This window comes from Lycorma delicatula, chromosome 11 (genome assembly GCF_047948215.1).
Source record: "Lycorma delicatula isolate Av1 chromosome 11, ASM4794821v1, whole genome shotgun sequence".
Classification (NCBI taxonomy): Eukaryota; Metazoa; Arthropoda; class Insecta; order Hemiptera; family Fulgoridae; genus Lycorma; species Lycorma delicatula.
This window is the reverse complement of record NC_134465.1, coordinates 82494093-82514558: the sequence shown is the minus strand read 5'-3', so window position 1 is coordinate 82514558 and position 20466 is coordinate 82494093. Positions and strand designations below refer to the sequence as shown.

Sequence of the window (20466 nt, the reverse complement as noted above, 5' to 3'; positions counted from 1 at the left end):
TATTTTTATTAATTTTTATCTTCCGTGAAAAGAATGACTGTTCTAGGATAACCTCAGTCCAACTACTTCCACTACTCGCTCACCTTGTATTCATCCTCAAATTTACATTTATTGGTACCTTTTTTTTATTGCAGGCCATATTGTCTCAGAGGTGGCTGTAACCCGAATCACAGTTAAAAAGTTAATCTTGTCCTATCTTGACCTAATCAACCCTAAAATTAATGTGGAAATGTTAGCAGTTTACTTTGTAGCAACACAAATTTTCACCATCCTTTCATGGATTACCAACCCCACGTCCTGGAGGAACATGGATTAATTTTTAAGCTGTCTTTTACATACACAGCCTTATGATTTCATTCTTTATTTACCCTTAGCTGAATTGTAAGATGGACCACTGAATGTGAATATAGGAGGAGAAAAGATTATGAAGGTAGAAGAATTTTGTTATTTGGGAAGTAGAATTACTAAAGATGGACGAATCAGGAGCGATATAAAATGCAGAATAGCACAAGCGAAACGAGCCTTTCAGTAAGAAATATAATTTGTTTACATCAAAAATTAATTTAAATGTCAGGAAAAGATTTTTGAAAGTATATGTTTGGAGTGTCGCTTTATATGGAAGTGAAACTTGGGTGATCGGAGTATCTGAGAAGAAAAGATTAGAAGCTTTTGAAATGCGGTGCTATAGGAGAATGTTAAAAATCAGATGGGTGGATAAAATGACAACTGAAGAGGTATTGCGGCAAATAGATGAAGAAAGAAGCGTTTGGAAAAATATAGTTAAAAGAAGAGACAGACTTATAGGCCACATACTAAGGCATCCTGGAATAGTCGCTTTAATATTGGAAGGACAGGTAGAAGGAAAAAATTGTGTAGGAAGGCCACGTTTGGAATATGTAAAACAAATTGTTGGGGATGTAGGATGTAGAGGGTATACTGAAATAAACGACTAGCACTAGATAGGGAATCTTGGAGAGCTGCATCAAACCAGTCAAATGACTGAAGACAAAATAAAATTATGAGCAGCTTACACTCAAATTCACTTCCATTTCATTATCACTCTTTTTTTAAAGCCAGGAAAGGCAGTTCATCAACTTTAATATCCAGTCTCCTCCCAACTGTATTAAATCTCTGAATATTTTCTATTGTCTTATATCACTTTGTATATTGATGAAACAGGATCCATTCCAGTTTGGCTTTTAATGTTCTATGATAGAATAACTACTTCAGGGAAGATGCTTTTAAAAAGATGATAAAAAGAATTATGTGTTATCCTCAATGACAGTTCTGCATTTGACAAGGTCATAACAGCCTACTGAGGAAATTAAAATAAATACTTCCACATTACTACAACTTGATTCTCATAGAACAATCCTTTATAGTATGTGTATATATATTATCTCATGGGTATGCTACTAAACTGACAAAGTCAACAAAATTTGAAAATGTGCCTAACTGTTCTAAAAATATGATATCTGTTTAAAAAAATAATTGACCACGTCAATATTTGTTGTAAACCAATATCAAAATGACAAAGTATCAGGACACATAATCAGAATAGATAGAATTGATTAACTCCACATAGTAATTTTTATGTGTTAGCAAATTTCTTTAATAACAATTAACAACTAAATGTGACCATCTTCTTTCTTTTTCCTGTTTAGCCTCCAGGAATTACCGTTCAGGTATTACTTCAGAAGATGATATGTATGAGTGTAGTCTTGTACAGTCTCAGTTCAACCATTACTGAGATGTGTGGTTAATTGAAACCCAACCACCAAACACCGGTATCCACGATCTAGTATTCAAATTCCTATAAAAGAACTGCATTTACTAGGACCAACTTCCAAACCAGCTTAAACAGTGAAACTATATTACAGCAGATTTCACCTGTCCATCAGATAATTTCTAGCAATTATAAGGTTATAATATAACTAGAAAAGGGGAGTCCCCTTCTATAAAATTTTCTTTCATCTGATTTCCACTTATTTTTTTAAAATTATCAACCAATAACATACCCAAATCAATATGTTTTTCTCAACTAAATTAAATTTGTTAACTCATCAATGAAAGGTTTTGACTTCAATTCCTAGTCTTGAAAGAAGTGACTGGACTTCTTCAAATAAGCTTGCATATGTCTCTTGCTTGCATATTACATCTAGTAATTCTACATAATCCATATTTCTTGATTAAATATTAGTAAAAAAAAATAAATTATACGTGTGTAATAATAATATTGTAATAATATTGTTACAAGTAAAATAGTACCCTACAGTGGTAGGGTTTTTTTTTACATGATAGTTTTTAATACCCGGGATGAAATATCAGAATAAAACAAACTACTAATCTAATGAAACTCGGGTTTATATTTTAAACTACATATTTATAACTATGAATAATGATTTAGTAATATTTGTACAAGATAAATAAGAAACAATGAAGAACCTTGTGATTCTGACAAAAAAAAAAAAACAGTTTATATTTTATCATCATTATATACATTCATAATTAAAAGATGTTCTGATGGGGCTTGTGACTGAAGGTAAAAAGTAATTTGAATTAACAAAATTAAGCGTTAATTAATGAAGAATATGACAGGACTTAAAAATTGTGTAACTCGCATAACTGCAATGCATCAATGATCACTGTTTTAGACAGCAGTTAAAATATTATTGGTTTTGTGAGTTGTGGTGCTAAATTTGCAAACGCGATAAAAATATTTTTTCTATGAAAAAGGCCACAAGATATGGGTCTGCATAACAAGTATCACTGATAATGGAATTAATGAAGCTGATATTCTTAGTAATTGAATAAAATTTTATAGCTATGAAATAGTTTACTAACAGAATTATTGTAATTCTAACACATCTGAACTTTTAGTTTAAGTTGAGCAAACAAAAAATTTGTAATTTAGATTTTAAATTCACACAACATAATATGCAAGATGTAACAGAATCTGATACTGTAATAAGCCATCAATACTTAAACTTGAATTCAGTACTGATAAGGAATTCATAGAATGATAATGTAAATACTTGAGGGTGACATTTGTTAGGCTAGGATCAACAACAAAACTTATTCACTTAAACAATATATGAATAATAGTTCTAAATCCATTGCTATATTGTCAGTAAATGTGGAATGTATTAATATGTATGACCGATTGAAGTATTTTTCAATTACATCATTTCTGGTGTTATCATAACATTGCTTAGTAAGAATATACTTATGTAGTTTAATATGTATTAGTGATATTTTCAGAAAAAAACTTTAAGTTAGAGGGATCACTCATTTGTATAAAAAAAAATAATATAACTAAAAAAAATCTACTTATGCCAGTTGATAGTTGGAGAATGTCCTTCATCACCGTTTCTATTGTAGCGTAAATTCTTTGTCTTCAGCTATTCACTCCATACTAGACAATGATTATAGTACCATCTAAGTTGGGGAATTAAATTGTAACAATTCTCTTACAATTGTAGATATTATAAATAGTTAAAAAATTAATGGAATAAGAATTTTGATTCCTATCTCAACAGAACCTTCCTTTCTGCATTGAAATCAACAGTTCTTAATATTTTGTAAAAATTTTATTGATTAATAATTTTGCTTTTAATACAATTATGTTTTATATCTATTACTATAATTGTTTACATCTATTACACGTGCTTAAAACAAGATTAATCATAGAAATCTGGTGCTACTTTTCTAGTTATAAGTTTTTTAAGTTAACTTTAGCAAGTAACGTGTTATATTGACTATAAAGAGTTTACTTATAGCTTAATTTAGTAGATAATATTATTTTCAGAATTAATGTGAAGTTATAAACTGGTAGAAACTATTGATCAATAATTAATAGGATAAATAAGTTAGTTTAACAAGCACATGGCTAACCTTAAAATCGCCACGTGGTCAAGAACTTCCTAGTACATAAAGGTCTGCCACCTAGTTGCTTTTTTACCAACCAAATGGATCTGAAGCCTTCTTCAATCTCTTTGATCTGGCAGCAGATTCAAACCGATCGAAGTGGGACTTAGAAACTTTTCTAAGTCTCACGAGGGATTTTCATAGGGAAACAGCTGTTTCCCTATTATGTAGTTGCTAGGCTCTCGGCCCCAAAATCCTTAGGGTTCCAGGCCAGATCCTCAAGGTAGCTCCACCCCACTTTCCCATTTTCGCGGGCGATACCCCATCCCCCCCAAAAAAATTATTTTTTCATCACTATCACCCCCCATCAAAATTTTTGCACTTTCATGCAATGTGTCTACAGACTCGCTAAGAAGTGTAGAACATTTCGACAGTTTAAGATGTCTGTAACAGCAAAATGGAATAGGATAACTTATCAAACATATTGACGTGGAGGCCACACCTGCGAAGATCAGTACAGATGCAATGATGCCTGATCCTACATCTGACAGGCTGCCTGTCAGCCTGACAGGTTGTTAGGGTGGATGTTGTAAACTGCCCTCAGCGATGTTACAGCTGCCTTGAAGTTTGGCGTGTCTCAAGGAACTGCAAGAGTGCAGACAGGTCAGCTGCATGGTTTAACTGTGGAGCAGCTGGAACCCAGGCGGCAGACTGCAGCAGCATGCCAAAATGCCTTTCATGTAACGTCAAGGGGCATTGGACTGGCAGCATAACATCCCCAAAGTGGTGAACAAATAAACTAAAGGAGAGCCGGAGGAGGAATGGACAGCAATCGACAAGCAGATGAAAGTAGTTCAACTAAACATGAACCACTGTGTGTTGGCACAGAATATGCTTGCCAGACACATAGTGGAGATGGACATGGACATAGCCATAGTTTCAGAGCCATATGCACTGCAACGCCGTCCGAACTGGATTCTATCTGAGGATGGAGGTGCGGCACTGTGGACGTGTGTCTCGTCCTACGCAGGACATACATTAGGGAGTTGGCTTCGTGAGGGCTAGAGTGTTTACTGCATGTGCTATCTCTCCTCCAACATCTGCTGCCCACGTAGCAGAACAGGCCGGTGACTGGAGTGGTTCATTCAGCCCTGTTGTATGGTGTAAAACTGTGGTTGGGAGTTTTATGATATGCAAAATATAGAGGAAAAATTGAGTTTGTCAATAGGAGGTGTTGCCTTCAGGTAATATCGGCTTATAGAACAGTCTCAAAGGAAGCAGTGGAGGTCCTACCTGGACTCCCGCTCATAGATCTCATCATTATGCAGTGCTGTAGGATAAAGGAACTGGGCCCGCCGCCTGCAGATGAAAAGAAACATCAGACCCAGGAAATACAGGGCGAGATGACACAAATGCGGCAGGAGCGATGGAATCGGACCACGAATGGCAGGTGGCACACCAACATATACGAGACATCAAGGGGTGGTGTTGTAGAGGGCATGGCTTGCTAGGATATGAACTAACACAGTTCCTGGCAGATCATGGAGGCTTCCGATCAAACCTACATCGATTTAGTGACCGCAATGACAAATGTCTGGAATGGGGAAAAGAAGGAAAATATACATGTTTTCTTTGTATGCCCTAGATTTGCTGATGCGTGAAATAAGATGCTGGACAGACTAAACTGAACATGTATGTTTCACCCTGACGAAACACAAAGGATGCTTCTGTAGGACAAGACATTGGAGGGTGGTGGAGGACTACACCAAAACTGTCATGCGAATGTTACATGTTTATGACGAGACCCGAAATAGAGCACGGCACCAGAGGGCATGTGTGAGGACAGGCTCTCGGCTGAGTGCTTTGTCCTGATTTTTTCATGTATGTTTGCTATTTTTACTTTCATATATTTTGTATGTACATGCATGCAATCTTTTCATAGTAGCAATATTTTATTATGATCTTGCTGTGCTTTCTTTTATTAGTTTGAGATGTCTCCTGTATAATTTTGATATCTCTGTTGCATATATGATTGATATGTTCCTTTGACGTAATAATGTTGATATATTATGTTCCGGAACCTGGTTGTGATCTGTCTGGATGATCATGGGTTTTTGTACATATGATGACTTTGAAAGGGGCTGATTTAAATCGATTTGATATCCTTTGATGTACTGTCTGCAATTATGTTCTTTGCTCATATGGTGTTTGATGTGAACTAGTGTGAGTTTTCTTTGTTAGATTTGTTGCATATGTTTTGATTTGATCTGATTCTGTTTGATCACGATTTGTATTATTTGTCGTTGGATGTATTATTTGTTTGTGTACCGTTTGGACGGTGATGTATTGCACTGTGGTCTATGAATGTGTAAGTGCATGCATCCTCCCCCTTTCTGAAGTAATGCTTCTTTAAGCAATTCCAGGTAGTCAGGGGGTAGGTTTAGTCAGTCGGTAGTGCGCAGGTACACATATGCATTTAACATCATCTTGCGGCACCTGTTGGTGACCCAGATACTGCCATATGACGTCTGTAAAATTGATTTCCCACCTCTACAAAGAAAAAAAAGGTTAGCTAAAACAATGGTTTGGACGATGAAGTGGTGAAAGATGTAACTTTTCCAAAACATTCTGAAGCCATGGAAATGTTGAAGCAGTTGTTGTTACCTACTTTGAAAGACAAGAAAACAGGTCATCTAGCTAACTATTAATGTTTTAAGTGTTTGTGAGATTGTGCAGCCTGGAAGCACATATCAAAATTGAAACAGAAAACATTTGTGATTTTTTAAACTGAGCATTTTAAGAATATACTGATTACAGTACGTACTGTGTATTTTTACAACATGTCAACAAAATTTTCTAAGTTTAGGGTTTTTTGCGATTTGTTATTAAATTACTACTATTCTGTACTGCATAAATATTTAAAATTACGTTAAGTAGAAATCAATTAACATTAGACAACAGTAATTTTAATACAGCTACATTTAATAATTCCTATAAGTTTAACAACACAGTAACTATAAATTTGATTGAAATATTGCCCTATGTTTTTGTAATTACTATAATTATAGTAATTATTCTTTACTATATGTACTAAGAAAAATTTGGTTAGCTATTCAAATAATGCAACTGTAAACAATGCATTGTTTACTGAAAATGGTTCTATATAATAAAAAAAACTACTTTTTAATTTACAATAATTTTCCCAAACTTTTCTAATGAATTATATTGAAAAATAAAAATGCACTGACAGATATTATCTAAAATAATGAGTAAGTAATATTTCAGACGTTTTTCTGTGCAATAAAATTGAAAAAATTTATTATTTATTTTCTTATTCTATTTCAGTGAATAGATAAATCCCGACTGAATCTTAGTCACCCTCAAGAAAATTCGTACTGTATAAATAATTGTATTTAGCTACTAGAATAACTGCTGCGCATTAGGATGCCCATACCTATCCATGCCCATCGTCTATCCATATGTTTATAACAATATGCCTAAGTTTATAACAATGACATACCATTAAATGTAGAAAAATGAGATTTTTATAAATGAAACAACCTCATAGTAATCTACTTTTTTATGTGAGGCCACCGCATTTAAACCCCCATGGCTGGGACACTAAAAAATTTAAATGGAAAAGTTAAGACTATGCAGATTCACAATGTAGGTCGGGCAAAGAGGGTAGCTTTAATTTAGTTTTAATTATCTAACTGGTACAGGATAAATGCATCTGGTCATAATATAATACAACCAACTGTTCTTACGAAAAGGAATGGTGTACATTTTAAATAAAAAAGCAATCTGTTTTTTGTAGAACTTTATTTGATTAAAAAAATAAATAACTTTGAATGTACATATGAAAATAATCAAACATAATTTTTAAATAATAAGAGTATATAAATATAGTTTAATCCACTTAAATATTTAAGTGGAAGATTAAGTTTTCATTTCACATACATATTGTAAAATCAGACTATATAATTCTGAAATCTTTTAATTTATGAACAAAATATTATTTCTTAACATCACATAATAATCGCAATTTATATATTATAAACATTTCTAAAACTGAAATATAATAAACTAATTTTTTTATTACAATAAAATACTCTATTTCATAAAGATATTTATTTTATAAAAAATTGAATACATATATAATTTAATAAAAAATATTATTTTGCGATAGTAAAATTTTAGTCAATAATTTTGAAAAACTGTTGAATCTGCTAAAAAATCCAGAAAAAAGCTCAACTATTTGTAACCAGTAACTAAACTAGAAAACTCAAGTCCCCTGAATAAACAAGAAATAAAGAATAATCTGATCTCATAAAAATAATAAAGCATCCAGGTGAGGACCCAATAACTGTGTAATTTTTTAAATTATGATTATTAGCTAATTAATCAATGATCTATTACAGAAAATATTTGGAAGACAAAAAAAATCCTGCCAGAATGGCCACTCTGCCCCCATTCATCCTTGACACAAAAGAGGAGACAAAATTTACAGTGGAATGTCTCTCCTTTCAGTAACCTTTAAAATGTTATAAAACTTGTAGAGAATACAAAGAAGAGAAGAGCACATCAATAAACAAATTGGGAAATATATCAGGGTGGGTTAGAAAGGGAAGATGATTCTGTGTGGAAAAAATAAATAGTAAAGAAGAGATTTTTTTGCCTTTACAAAAGATCGGGCAAGATTCAAATAGAAATGGTAAATGTAATTGCTGAAATATATTTCTTAAATTATGTATCAAAAAATTTCTTAAAGAATGTATCGGAATATACCAGTAGCAACAAAGTATGATCTAATCTTAAAGATTCTTAATTTTTTTAGGTGTTAAAAAAAAATGTAATTTTTTTTTACATTTTCTGATATTATATATTTTGAAAAATATTTTGGTAAATTTACGGGCATAAATTCAAAATAATTGCAAAGTTATACACATTTAACTCTTAATTGCTGTCATCTGGTCATTTTTAACCCGAGAGGTATATTTTTGTTGGCTATGTTGCAATGACAGTTGCTACTTCCCTGATTTCATTGTCCACTCTATTCAAGGGTGTTTCAAGGCCAGCTATAGTGTCATGTACAATGAAAACTTATTAGTTTATTTTTTACGAGAGTTCACAATCAAACCGATGATAGTAGCAATGTTACTTTTTTTTTTTGGTAATAAAATCGTCATTGTATTTTTTACATTTTTAACAAATTATGAGTTTACTGAGTATAAGTACCTCTTGTGAATGTAGTAAAAGCTTGAATGAAAATGAAATTGAAGATATCTTAATGAACTGATGATCTGTAGGACCGTGAATCTATATTTAGTGAATATGATAGCGATAGTGAATGTGACATAGAAAGTCCTGAAAATGTATGTGAAATTAAAAACAAAAATCCGATGAGTGTATCCGATGAATTGTTGAAGAGGAAATTAGACGAAAGTCTGTTTATAAAAAAAATTGTTATAAATTGAGTACTGAACTTATTAGTTCAAGAACTTAGGTTATTAGGACTCATCTTTCTCAAATAAAAGAAACTGCTAAAAACTTGCATCTCTATTAATTCAATTTATTATTGGGAATTACTGTTTACTGATGAAATGTTATACATTATATTAGAACATAAAATTATTAAATTATCACTAAAACTACTGCTCTGCAACTTCCTTTGTTAATCACACTCATAATATTGAATTAAAAGCTTTAATGGACTACTGTATTTATTTGGTATATTTAATTCTAGTAAAGAAGATGTGAGGAATCTACAGAAAGTGATGGAACTGGAAATGTTATATTCAGGGAAACCGTGTCCCTTCAGCGGTTTGTATTTCTGTTAGTTTTAACGGCACTAAAGTACACTCCAGTATACAAGATGGTGACAAAACTGCTCATATTTTCAAATTATTTAAAATGTTAATCTAAAATTGCCGGTCGAATTATTCTCCCTCCAAGTATCTAATTGTAGAAAAGATGCTTGTCAGTTTTCAGGATCTATGCACCTTTTGAATGTTCATGAAAAATAAGCCCTGAAAATATGGACATATATTTAAGAAAATCACTTGCCTTAACTCATATGAGACGTTGACTTGAAGAATCCAGACTTTCAACATCGCTGACTTTATTATTAGAAATGTATTAAAAATTAAAAAAAAAAGGAAAGATCAAACCTGAATTGCTACAGAAAAAACACAGGCGATGTCATATGTGCCCATCAATCAATGACAACAAACATCTCAACGTCTGTAGTGAGTGTGAGACCATGTATGCAAGTACAAATAACATCAGAAGAAATAGTTGCAAAAATGAAGATCTTGAATAAAATTAATACTTTTTTTCTTCATTTAAAATTTTTCAATACATATTTGTCTCCAGTTAGTTTTGAAATATCACAATTTATTGTTACAAATACATTTCATTCAAGAATCAGACATTTTCAAATTTCATGATACATAGAAGATTTTTCGATTATTTAATTTTTTAATTACTTTGTTTATTTTATAATACGGGTAAAAAACTTTCATTAGTAGTCGGTAATTAGAAAAAAATATCATTAAAAATGTTAATCTTTTTACCAAAAAACACGTTTGCAATTTTAATACATATATCACATATTTAGATCAAATTAGTTTTATTAATTTATATATATTCTAAACATTATGTTGAATATTTTATTTCTTAAATGCAATGATAGATATTTGAAATAATGTATATTAAGTAGTAATATGATGTTTTACATGCTACAATCAGGTAATCTAATTAAATTTTATATAAAACCACTGAAAAGCCACCTTTGTATGTTTTTGCATTGCAAATACGGTCAATAATTTTGTCAACCAAAAAAAAAATTTAATATTGTGAGAATTTCAATTTTTGGGTCAGCTGTGAACCGACAATAGCATTAATATAATAATAGCAGTAAAGAGTTAAAGTGGTACAGAAGTAGATCGAATTTCAAAGTATGGTAAGAGACCTGTCATCTCAAATCTCTGCCCTCTATTGTTTAACTTTCAGCTCCTATACTTTCCAAAACCTTTTTCTATTGTGAATAGAATATATTTGAGAATATAATAGGAATATTAACAACGATTTGAGACATGTATTTCAAAATGTTAGTTTCTGTTTATATTCAAGGTTATGAGCACTTTTAACCATTTTAGTGTGTAAAACAAAGAGGAAAATAACTCGCAACAAGGAGATAAGATAAGAAAATTTTTTTAAGAAATTGACACATGAAAGAGGCAGTCATTCTTTTACATGTTGATAAAAAATTAAAAATGAAGTTTTTGAGGTCAATAATGACAACAGGTTCAGGAATCCTCCTATTTGTTTTTAATATGCGAGTAAACTTAAATACAAAATCAGAATGAGGTTTTAAATTCATGCAAGATCAACGTTATTTGTGAAAATGAATTTGAGAAAAACACATGTAATGTGTGATTTGTATAAGTCTCACTTGGAACTTCACAAATGTTTTTTCTGTACAACCTTTTCTGAAATGGTAGAATTTCTCAGCACCAACCAAGTTATCTGACTGGCATAATACGTGGTTCTGGGGTTAATATATTCATCATCACGTGCATATTATACTCTAGAGTAATACATAAATCTAAACTCTTTTTAGGTCGTCTGTAGCCTTGGAGTCAGTGGTAATGATTCAGTTTTCATCTAGATGTCTTGGATTCAAATCCCGGTCAGGAATCGTATTTTTCACAAATACCATGGCTACAAAACTGCTATTTTACTTAATCATCTGATGCAATACCTAATAGTGGCAGTGCTACTACAGTGGTAATAAAATTATTAAAAATGTACTTTGTAGCTATAACTAAGCCAAACGTTAATTTTTTGTTTACCTACCATAAAACTGTTCAAGTTTCGACTTCAGATAATTTCTTCAACAATTATCCCTTACCAACGATCACAATGTTGAACAATACCTAAGGAAAACCAATTTTTCCTTATCTTTACCTGGATAAAATTTGTTATTGTTGTTTTAAATTATGCACACTTGAAAAAATTATATTCATTTTTTCCCATAATATATTTTCTTACTATAAGATTTTTAAAGGTCATAACAATTCTCTAATATGGATACTAAGATATATTTTGAACTATAACTCATTGAAAGATTTTTGACAAAGGTTACAAACAGAAATTTTTCTAATTAGTTATGAATATTAAGATGTTTTTTTAAATTGCTTTTGAGATTAAATGACTTCTGACAAAAGTTACAAATATAATTCTTCTCTTTTGTATGAATATTAAGATGTATTTTTAAATTGCTTTTGACATTAAATGACTTTTGACAAAAGTTACAAATATAATTCTCATCTTTTGTATGAATATTAAGATGCATTTTTAAACTGCTTTTGTGATTAAATGACTTTTGACAAAAGTTACAAATATAATTCTTCTCTTTTGTATGAATATTAAGATGTATTTTTAAATTGCTTTTGCGATTAAATGACTTTTGACAAAAGTTACAAATATAATTCTCATCTTTTGTATGAATATTAAGATGTGTTTTTAAACTGGTTTTGTGATTAAATGACTTTTGACAAAAGTTACAAATATAATTCTTCTCTTTTGTATGAATATTAAGATGTATTTTTAAATTGCTTTTGCGATTAAATGACTTTTGACAAAAGTTACAAATATAATTCTTCTCTTTTGTATGAATATTAAGATGTGTTTTTAAACTGGTTTTGTGATTAAATGACTTTTGACAAAAGTTACAAATATAATTCTTATCTTTTGTATGAATATTAAGATGTAATTTTAAACTGTCTTTGCGATTAAATGACTTTTGACAAAAGTTACAAATATAATTCTTCTCTTTTGTATGAATATTAAGATGTATTATTAAATTGCTTTTGTGATTAAATGACTTCTGACAAAAGTTACAAATATAATTCTTCTCTTTTGTATGAATATTAAGATGTATTTTTAAAAAGCTTTTGCGATTAAATGACTTTTGACAAAAGTTACAAACATAATTTTTCTCTTCTTTGTGCGTAATAAGTTGTGTTTTTAACTTATTTTCAAGAATAACAGACTTTTGACAAGAGTAAGAATTATTTTCTTTCTCTTTAGCATGAAAGTTAATGTCCCTCTTTAAATAACATTTACATCTGAATCTTTCATTGCAATATTCACAAACCAATTTCTTTCCTTTCTGCTGAGGTAACTCATTTTCACTACTTATATCCTTGACTAAATTTTCTGTTCTTACATCGCCATTCGCACAATTACATTCACTGGATTTTTGTTTTATAATTCCATCATATACCGAATTATTTACACATCTCTTACAATTCTTAGTACTTGCAGTGATGGTTAATTTATCAATAACAACCTGTAAAATTAAAACAATCGTTAAAAAGTAATTATGAATTAATGTAAAATTATTTCCATTAAAATAACATTATTCTATTTTGTAAAAAGCCGCAAAATATGGATAAAAAACTGAATATTTTAAACATATATTCAAAATAAACATCGTTTGGAATATTATTTAATGATTCACAAGTAAAGTTTAACGTAATAACAAACTTTACTTATCCTATTGCATATCTATACACACAGCTGAAACTTTACAGATTGTCTGGGCTAAAGGTATCCAAAATAAATAGCCTATATTTAGAAAATCAGTCCTAACTTCTTAGTAGACTCAAATGATAGCATAAATCTCCAAGAATTGTACAGTGTACATTCAATATTCAGTAGAATATGCGTATGATGTGCAGACAGGCTGACTCCAATGCGATTGTAGTCCATCAAGATGTGGATCCCACAAAAACCATTCAGTGCATGCTTTTGTTAATGGAGTTTCAATCATTTACACATGTTTAACAGTTTGTACAAACTGAATGGAATATCAATTCTTTTACATCAAAGTTTAACGTCCTCAAAGGTATGACTTTAAGAGACAGAAATCATCAAAGGTTACAGTTGTGATGAGGCTATGGATCAAGTAAGCGACGCATTCACTGCCCGTCCCATTAACTTTATTAGGCGACCTGGTTATGGACTGCAAATATCTCTTTCTACTGTTCACAACATTACCATAAGCACTCAGTTTGCAAGAATACAAGTTATAACTCTTATTTATAGTTAGATATCTTATTTAGTGGTGAGACAACTTTTCATATGTGCAGGATAGTTAAAGACACTCTGTCAAATTTAATGTACTTCATGCAGTAAAAATAAAATAAATAGAATAAATTTACGCTATGTAACCTGGAAAGCCAATTTACATTACTGAGTGGATTTAAATCACGCTATTTATAAAAATCATGATTATTCCTTTTTTTATATAAAAATGTGCTGCCATCTGTTGCTGCTTTTATAAGTGTCATCTTCATATTCTGTCTGAAAGTTGATCAAGTAGGAATCTTTTGTATTTATGTTTAAATATCTGAAAAATGTCTAAACTTTACCTAGTATTATTTAAATTAAATTTCTTGATATTTTCACTACATGGAAATTTTAATATTAAAATTAACTATTTACAATATTTTAATTTTTTATTATGTTTGATATGTAATTTTATATAAATATATTATATACAGCTGATGATGCAGGATCCTGTAAAGGTGCTTTTGGAATAAAAAATAAGGTAAGTTTCATTTCATTTACTTTATAATTCTGTACTTGGGTTGTTCAAGTTGAATTTTTTATTAAAAAATACAACATATATATATGTTATCATATATCATGTATATATAATCAAACTGGAAAACATGATTTATAATGTATAATTTTATAATAAACAAAATAAAAATAATAAAATGTCTGATACGAGATAGTAATAGCGTATATAAGTAATTTAAGTGTTTATTGTGGCGATTTTGAAACCGGGATAAAGTTGTACATATTCATTATGCAGCATTTGTATGCTTTTTATATTTTTTTTTTTTTTTTGTCTTCAGTCATTTGACTGGTTTGATGCAGCTCTCCAAGATTCCCTATCTAGTGCTAGTCGTTTCATTTCAGTATACCCTCTACATCCTACATCCCCAACAATTTGTTTTACATACTCCAAACGTGGCCTGCCTACACAATTTTTCCCTTCTACCTGTCCTTCCAATATGAAAGCGACTATTCCAGGATGCCTTAGTATGTGGCCAATAAGTCTGTCTCTTCTTTTAACTATATTTTTCCAAATGCTTCTTTCTTCATCTATTTGCCGCAATACCTCTTCATTTGTCACTTTATCCACCCATCTGATTTTTAACATTCTCCTATAGCACCGCATTTCAAAAGCTTCTAATCTTTTCTTCTCAGATACTCCGATCGTCCAAGTTTCACTTCCATATAAAGCGACACTCCAAACATATACTTTCAAAAATCTTTTCCTGACATTTAAATTAATTTTTGATGTAAACAAATTATATTTCTTACTGAAGGCTCGTTTCGCTTGTGCTATTCGGCATTTTATATCGCTCCTGCTTCGTCCATCTTTAGTAATTTTACTTCCCAAATAACAAAATTCTTCTACCTCCATAATCTTTTCTCCTCCTATTTTTACATTCAGCGGTCCATCTTTGTAATTTCTACTACATTTCATTACTTTTGTTTTGTTCTTGTTTATTTTCATGCGATAGTTCTTGCGTAGGACTTCATCTATGCCGTTCATTGTCTCTTCTAAATCCTTTTTACTCTCGGCTAGAATTACTATATCATCAGCAAATCGTAGCATCTTTATATTTTCACCTTGTACTGTTACTCCGAATCTAAATTGTTCTTTAACATCATTAACTGCTAGTTCCATGTAAAGATTAAAAAGTAATGGAGATAGGGAACATCCTTGTCGGACTCCCTTTCTTATTAGGGCTTCTTTCTTATGTTCTTCAATTGTTACTGTTGCTGTTTGGTTCCCGTACATGTTAGCAATTGTTCTTCTATCTCTGTATTTGAACCCTAATTTTTTTTAAATGCTGAACATTTTATTCCAGTCTACGTTATCGAATGCCTTTTCTAGGTGTATAAACGCCAAGTATGTCGGTTTGTTTTTCTTTAATCTTTCTTCTACTATTAATCTGAGGCCTAAAATTGCTTCCCTTGTCCCTATACTTTTCCTGAAACCAAATCGGTCTTCTCCTAACACGTCTTCCACTCTCCTCTCAATTCTTCTGTATAAAATTCTAGTTAAGATTTTTGATGCATGACTAGTTAAACTAATTGTTCTGTATTCTTCACATTTATCTGCCCCTGCTTTCTTTGGTATCATAACTATAACACTTTTTTTGAAGTCTGATGGAAATTCCCCTTTTTCATAAATATTACACACCAGTTTGTATAATCTATCAATCGCTTCCTCACCTGCACTGCGCAGTAATTCTACAGGTATTCCGTCTATTCCAGGAGCCTTTCTGCCATTTAAATCTTTTAATGCTCTCTTAAATTCAGATCTCAGTATTGTTTCTCCCATTTCATCCTCCTCAACTTCCTCTTCTTCCTCTATAACACCATTTTCTAATTAATTTCGTCCGTATAACTCTTCAATATATGCCACCCATCTATCGACTTTACCTTTCGTATTATATATTGGTGTACCATCTTTATTTAATACATTACTAGATTTTAATTTATGTACCCCAAAATTTAACTTTCCTGTATGCTCCGTCTATTTTACCATTGTTCATTTTACTTTCTTCATCACTAGCATTCTTATATTTTCTATGTTCATCCATCAGCTGCAATATATCGTCTGAAACCCAAGGTTTTCTACTAGCTCTGTTTATTCCGCCTAAGTTTGCTTCTGCTGATTTAAGAATTTCCTTTTTAACATTCTCCCATTCTTCTTCTACATTTTCTACCTTATCTTTTCTTCTCAGACCTCTTGCGATGTCCTCCTCAAAAATCTTCTTTACCTCCTCTTCCTCAAGCTTCTCTAAATTCCACCGATTCATCTGACACCTTTTCTTCAGGTTTTTAAACCCCAATCTACATTTCATTATCACCAAATTATGGTCGCTATCAATGTCTGCTCTAGGGTAAGTTTTGCAGTCAACGAGTTGATTTCTAAATCTTTGCTTAACCATGATGTAATCTATCTTATACCTTGCAGTATCGCCTGGCTTTTTCCAAGTGTATATTCTTCTATTATGATTTTTAAATTGGGTGTTGGCAATTACTAAATTATACTTCGTGCAAAATTCTATAAGTCGGTCCCCTCTTTCATTCCTTTTGCCCAGCCCGTATTCACCCACTATATTTCCTTCCTTGCCTCTTCCAATGCTTGCATTCCAATCTCCAACTATTATTAAATTTTCATCTCCTTTTACGTGTTTAATTGCTTCATCAATCTCTTCATATACACACTCTACCTCATCATCATCATGGGCGCTTGTAGGCATATAGACGTTAACAATCGTTGTCGGTTTAGGTTTTGATTTGTATAAAATTGTTATAATTGTATAAATTTAGATTTATAAATGTAAATCTAAATTTATAAATCTAAATAAATTTAGATTATAAATTTATCGAGTATACTCTAATACTCGAGGGCAAATTCAAAATTATCATAACCCTCTTTTAATGGATAGAAATTCTAACTGGTATTGACGGTATGTATTCCTATTGTGAAGGAGGACAACTTTGAGGCTTCTTTTGGAAAAATCTACTAACAGTCTCCAGTCAGTACTTTCATAAGGAATGTTAAATCGAGTCAAAAGTCCACATATCAGATAGTAGTTTCTCCGCAAGAAGAGATGGCACCACCAAAGTATGTTCCGACTCGTAGACAGTTCTAAATGTAACTTCCTTATCAATTTTGACTCCTTTGCAGGATGCTGCAAAATTTTTCCATACAATAGTTAGTTTAATTTTTACTTCATAAACACAGAAATGCCTTTTTTAAGAGTATAATTTTAATGCTTAATCATTTTTTTTTTATTTTAAGTTTACAATTTACATTTTACCTTGGCTGCATCAACAGCAATTAAGTCTAATTTCTCAAACTAGTGTTTGTTTTATTGAGTTTAAATATATCAATTTTCTCAAAAATTTGTTACAAAGTTTTATTTGTTAATTGGCAATCTAATAAAGTTATTTAATTAAAAATAAAACCAAACTATAATAAAACTAAAAAAGTTGTTTCTGACTTGCATTTTCTAAAATTTTAATGACTTTAAAAAAAAAAAATATTAGAAATGTAGTTCTAGGGAACTTTTACCATAATTATTAGGGTCAAAAAAATTTTTGTTTGCGTTGTATTAATACATAGAGCAAAAAATATTTTGGCAGCTATAGTGTGAACAAAACATTTCTGGACCTATGATTATACTACTTTGTGAGGGTCAGTTTTATCATGTTTATTAATTTGGGATGTAGTCCAAGGTGTCTTAGAATTTTTAGCAAGGATTCTCAGTGGATGCAATCAAATGCTTTCTTCAAGTCAACAAATGTCATCACAATGTCTCGGCATTGTCAATGTTTCTGTTATAATCCATTATTTGCTTGAGACTCATGATCTAGTCTGAACAGCTCCTCCAATATCTGAAAACCCCTGGTATTTTCTAGTTCTTTCTCAAGTTGTAAACCAATCCTGTTGATGATGATTCTTCAACGAATTTTGTATGTTTTTCTAGGAGTGTTTTCTTCATCCAGATGTTGACAAGTTGTTGGAGAGCGATCTTTGCTGGTCTTCCTGCATGTTTATATCTGTAAAGGTCTGATCTTCTTCCACCGCTTTGTAATTCTTCATCTCAACCATTAGCCTTGGTAGCCTTATTACAGGAGGATTGATGTTTTCCAATGGTGATGTTGCTATTGGGGTCCTGGTGTCCTAAGTTTAATTAAATTATGTTAAAATTTACCTCAGAAAGCAATTTTTTTTAAATGTAGTAATAAACATTAATGAAAATAATGAAACAGTTAACTGTAATTTTTAAAAAACAAAAATCATATTACTGCCACCAACAGAAAATCAAATCATTCTTAGTTACAAAAAATAAATACATTTTATGGTATGATACATAAAGTACACAAATACACACAAAATAAACCAAAATGAATTAAGAATATTTTGATACAGAATATTAAAAAAACTACATTAAAAAGAATATTAAAAAAATTCATAATTCCATCTAGAAAAAAAAATTAAGCAAAAACATCTTAAGTACCAGTGAGCAACTTAAAAAAAAATTGCAAAACTAAACAGTCCCAACTTATTACATTTTCTGAATGAAATTATAAGTTAAATTAAATTCAGATATTTAAATTAATAAAATTTTACATATTTAATAAATTTTACCATATTTTTACAAAAGATGTTTGAAGTGAATCCTCTGTGCATCAATGCACTATTGTGCTTGAGAGATCATACTGAGAGTCAACTGATGTAAAACATTGTCAATGCTGTTGCTCTCTTGTTGAATGTTCATTTTCAATTCACTGATAAAATCTATCCTTAAAATAACTCCCAAACGAATAAAAGTGAAGTAGAGAAATCTGGGGAATGTGATGGCCAATATTTAGACTTATGGTTTGTAAGTTCTTTTGAATTGTTTCACAGTTATTAAATAACATGATTTAAATCATGAAGAAACTTACAGCAAGATGTGTATTTTACACCACTTTGATGAGATAACTTGTGTATACATTTTTCCGGGCTGGCAGATTATTTATTAAATTTCAGTTCACATACATAACTAATATGCAATATAATACTATAAAACTGCAGATTGATGAAGTGGGATCAAAAAGTAATAAAATTTTAATTTCTATTAAAAACAATTTTCTTATTCTTCTATACCGATAAAGTCCTCTTCTAAGTAGACGTGCAGAGATGTGACACACTTATGCCAGCGTTTCTTCCAATCCTAAACCATTTGTAGAGAAAGGTTTTTACATATTCTTAAATTGACTCAGTAATTTTTTCTTTATTTCAACTACTGTCACAATTTGCAGTCCTTAATCAGTCGGAACAAGATAGAGTTGCAGGGTGCCACGTCTGTATAATACTGAGGTTGCAGCACCAGTATGGTGTTATTTTTCATTACACAATCAGGAATTAATTGAGTGAGTGAGTTTGGAGCATTATCGTAGTGTCAAATTCAAGAATTATTTAACCATATTTATGGTTGTTTCTTCAGGCTGCCTCATATAAAAAAGAATAAAACTGCTACTGTTTAAAAAATGGCATAAAACAAATACTGTATGTTTAACTACAATCATATGGAAGAATTCATAATGGACACCCCTGTAATTAAAAAAAATATATATATATATATAGTAAGGAGGAATTTAATATCGATGAAACTTAGTGTCCTTTTTTCATTTTTGGTTCTTTAGGAACTTCTACTGGGATAATTAGACCTTCCATTTCAACATAATAATTGTACACCCACAATTCATCACATATTATGACACGTTTGAGTAATTCAGTAATGCAAAGTCATCAGCTAACAACTGCTGCAATAGCTGCAGTTTTGAAAATTTTTAGTTTTACAAATTTAGCTACTAGTTTTATATTGAAACTGTCAAAAATTGTTCCACGTGAGCTATAACAAATTCCCAAATCTTCAGCAATTTCTATAATACTGATTTGATGAATATTGATCACTTGTCTTTCATTTTATCAATATTTTT

The 20466-nt window shown here is 30.9% G+C and overlaps 1 protein-coding gene across 1 annotated transcript in view; it reads right to left on the bottom strand.

Moving 5' to 3' along the window:
- Positions 1 to 20466, bottom strand: part of LOC142331985 (uncharacterized) — a 76944-nt gene that overhangs the window by 38595 nt on the left and 17883 nt on the right. The window contains exon 6 of the mRNA XM_075378036.1: positions 12775 to 13225. Within this exon, the coding sequence (XP_075234151.1) occupies positions 12775 to 13225 (451 nt within the window). The remainder of the gene's footprint in view (positions 1 to 12774; positions 13226 to 20466) is intronic.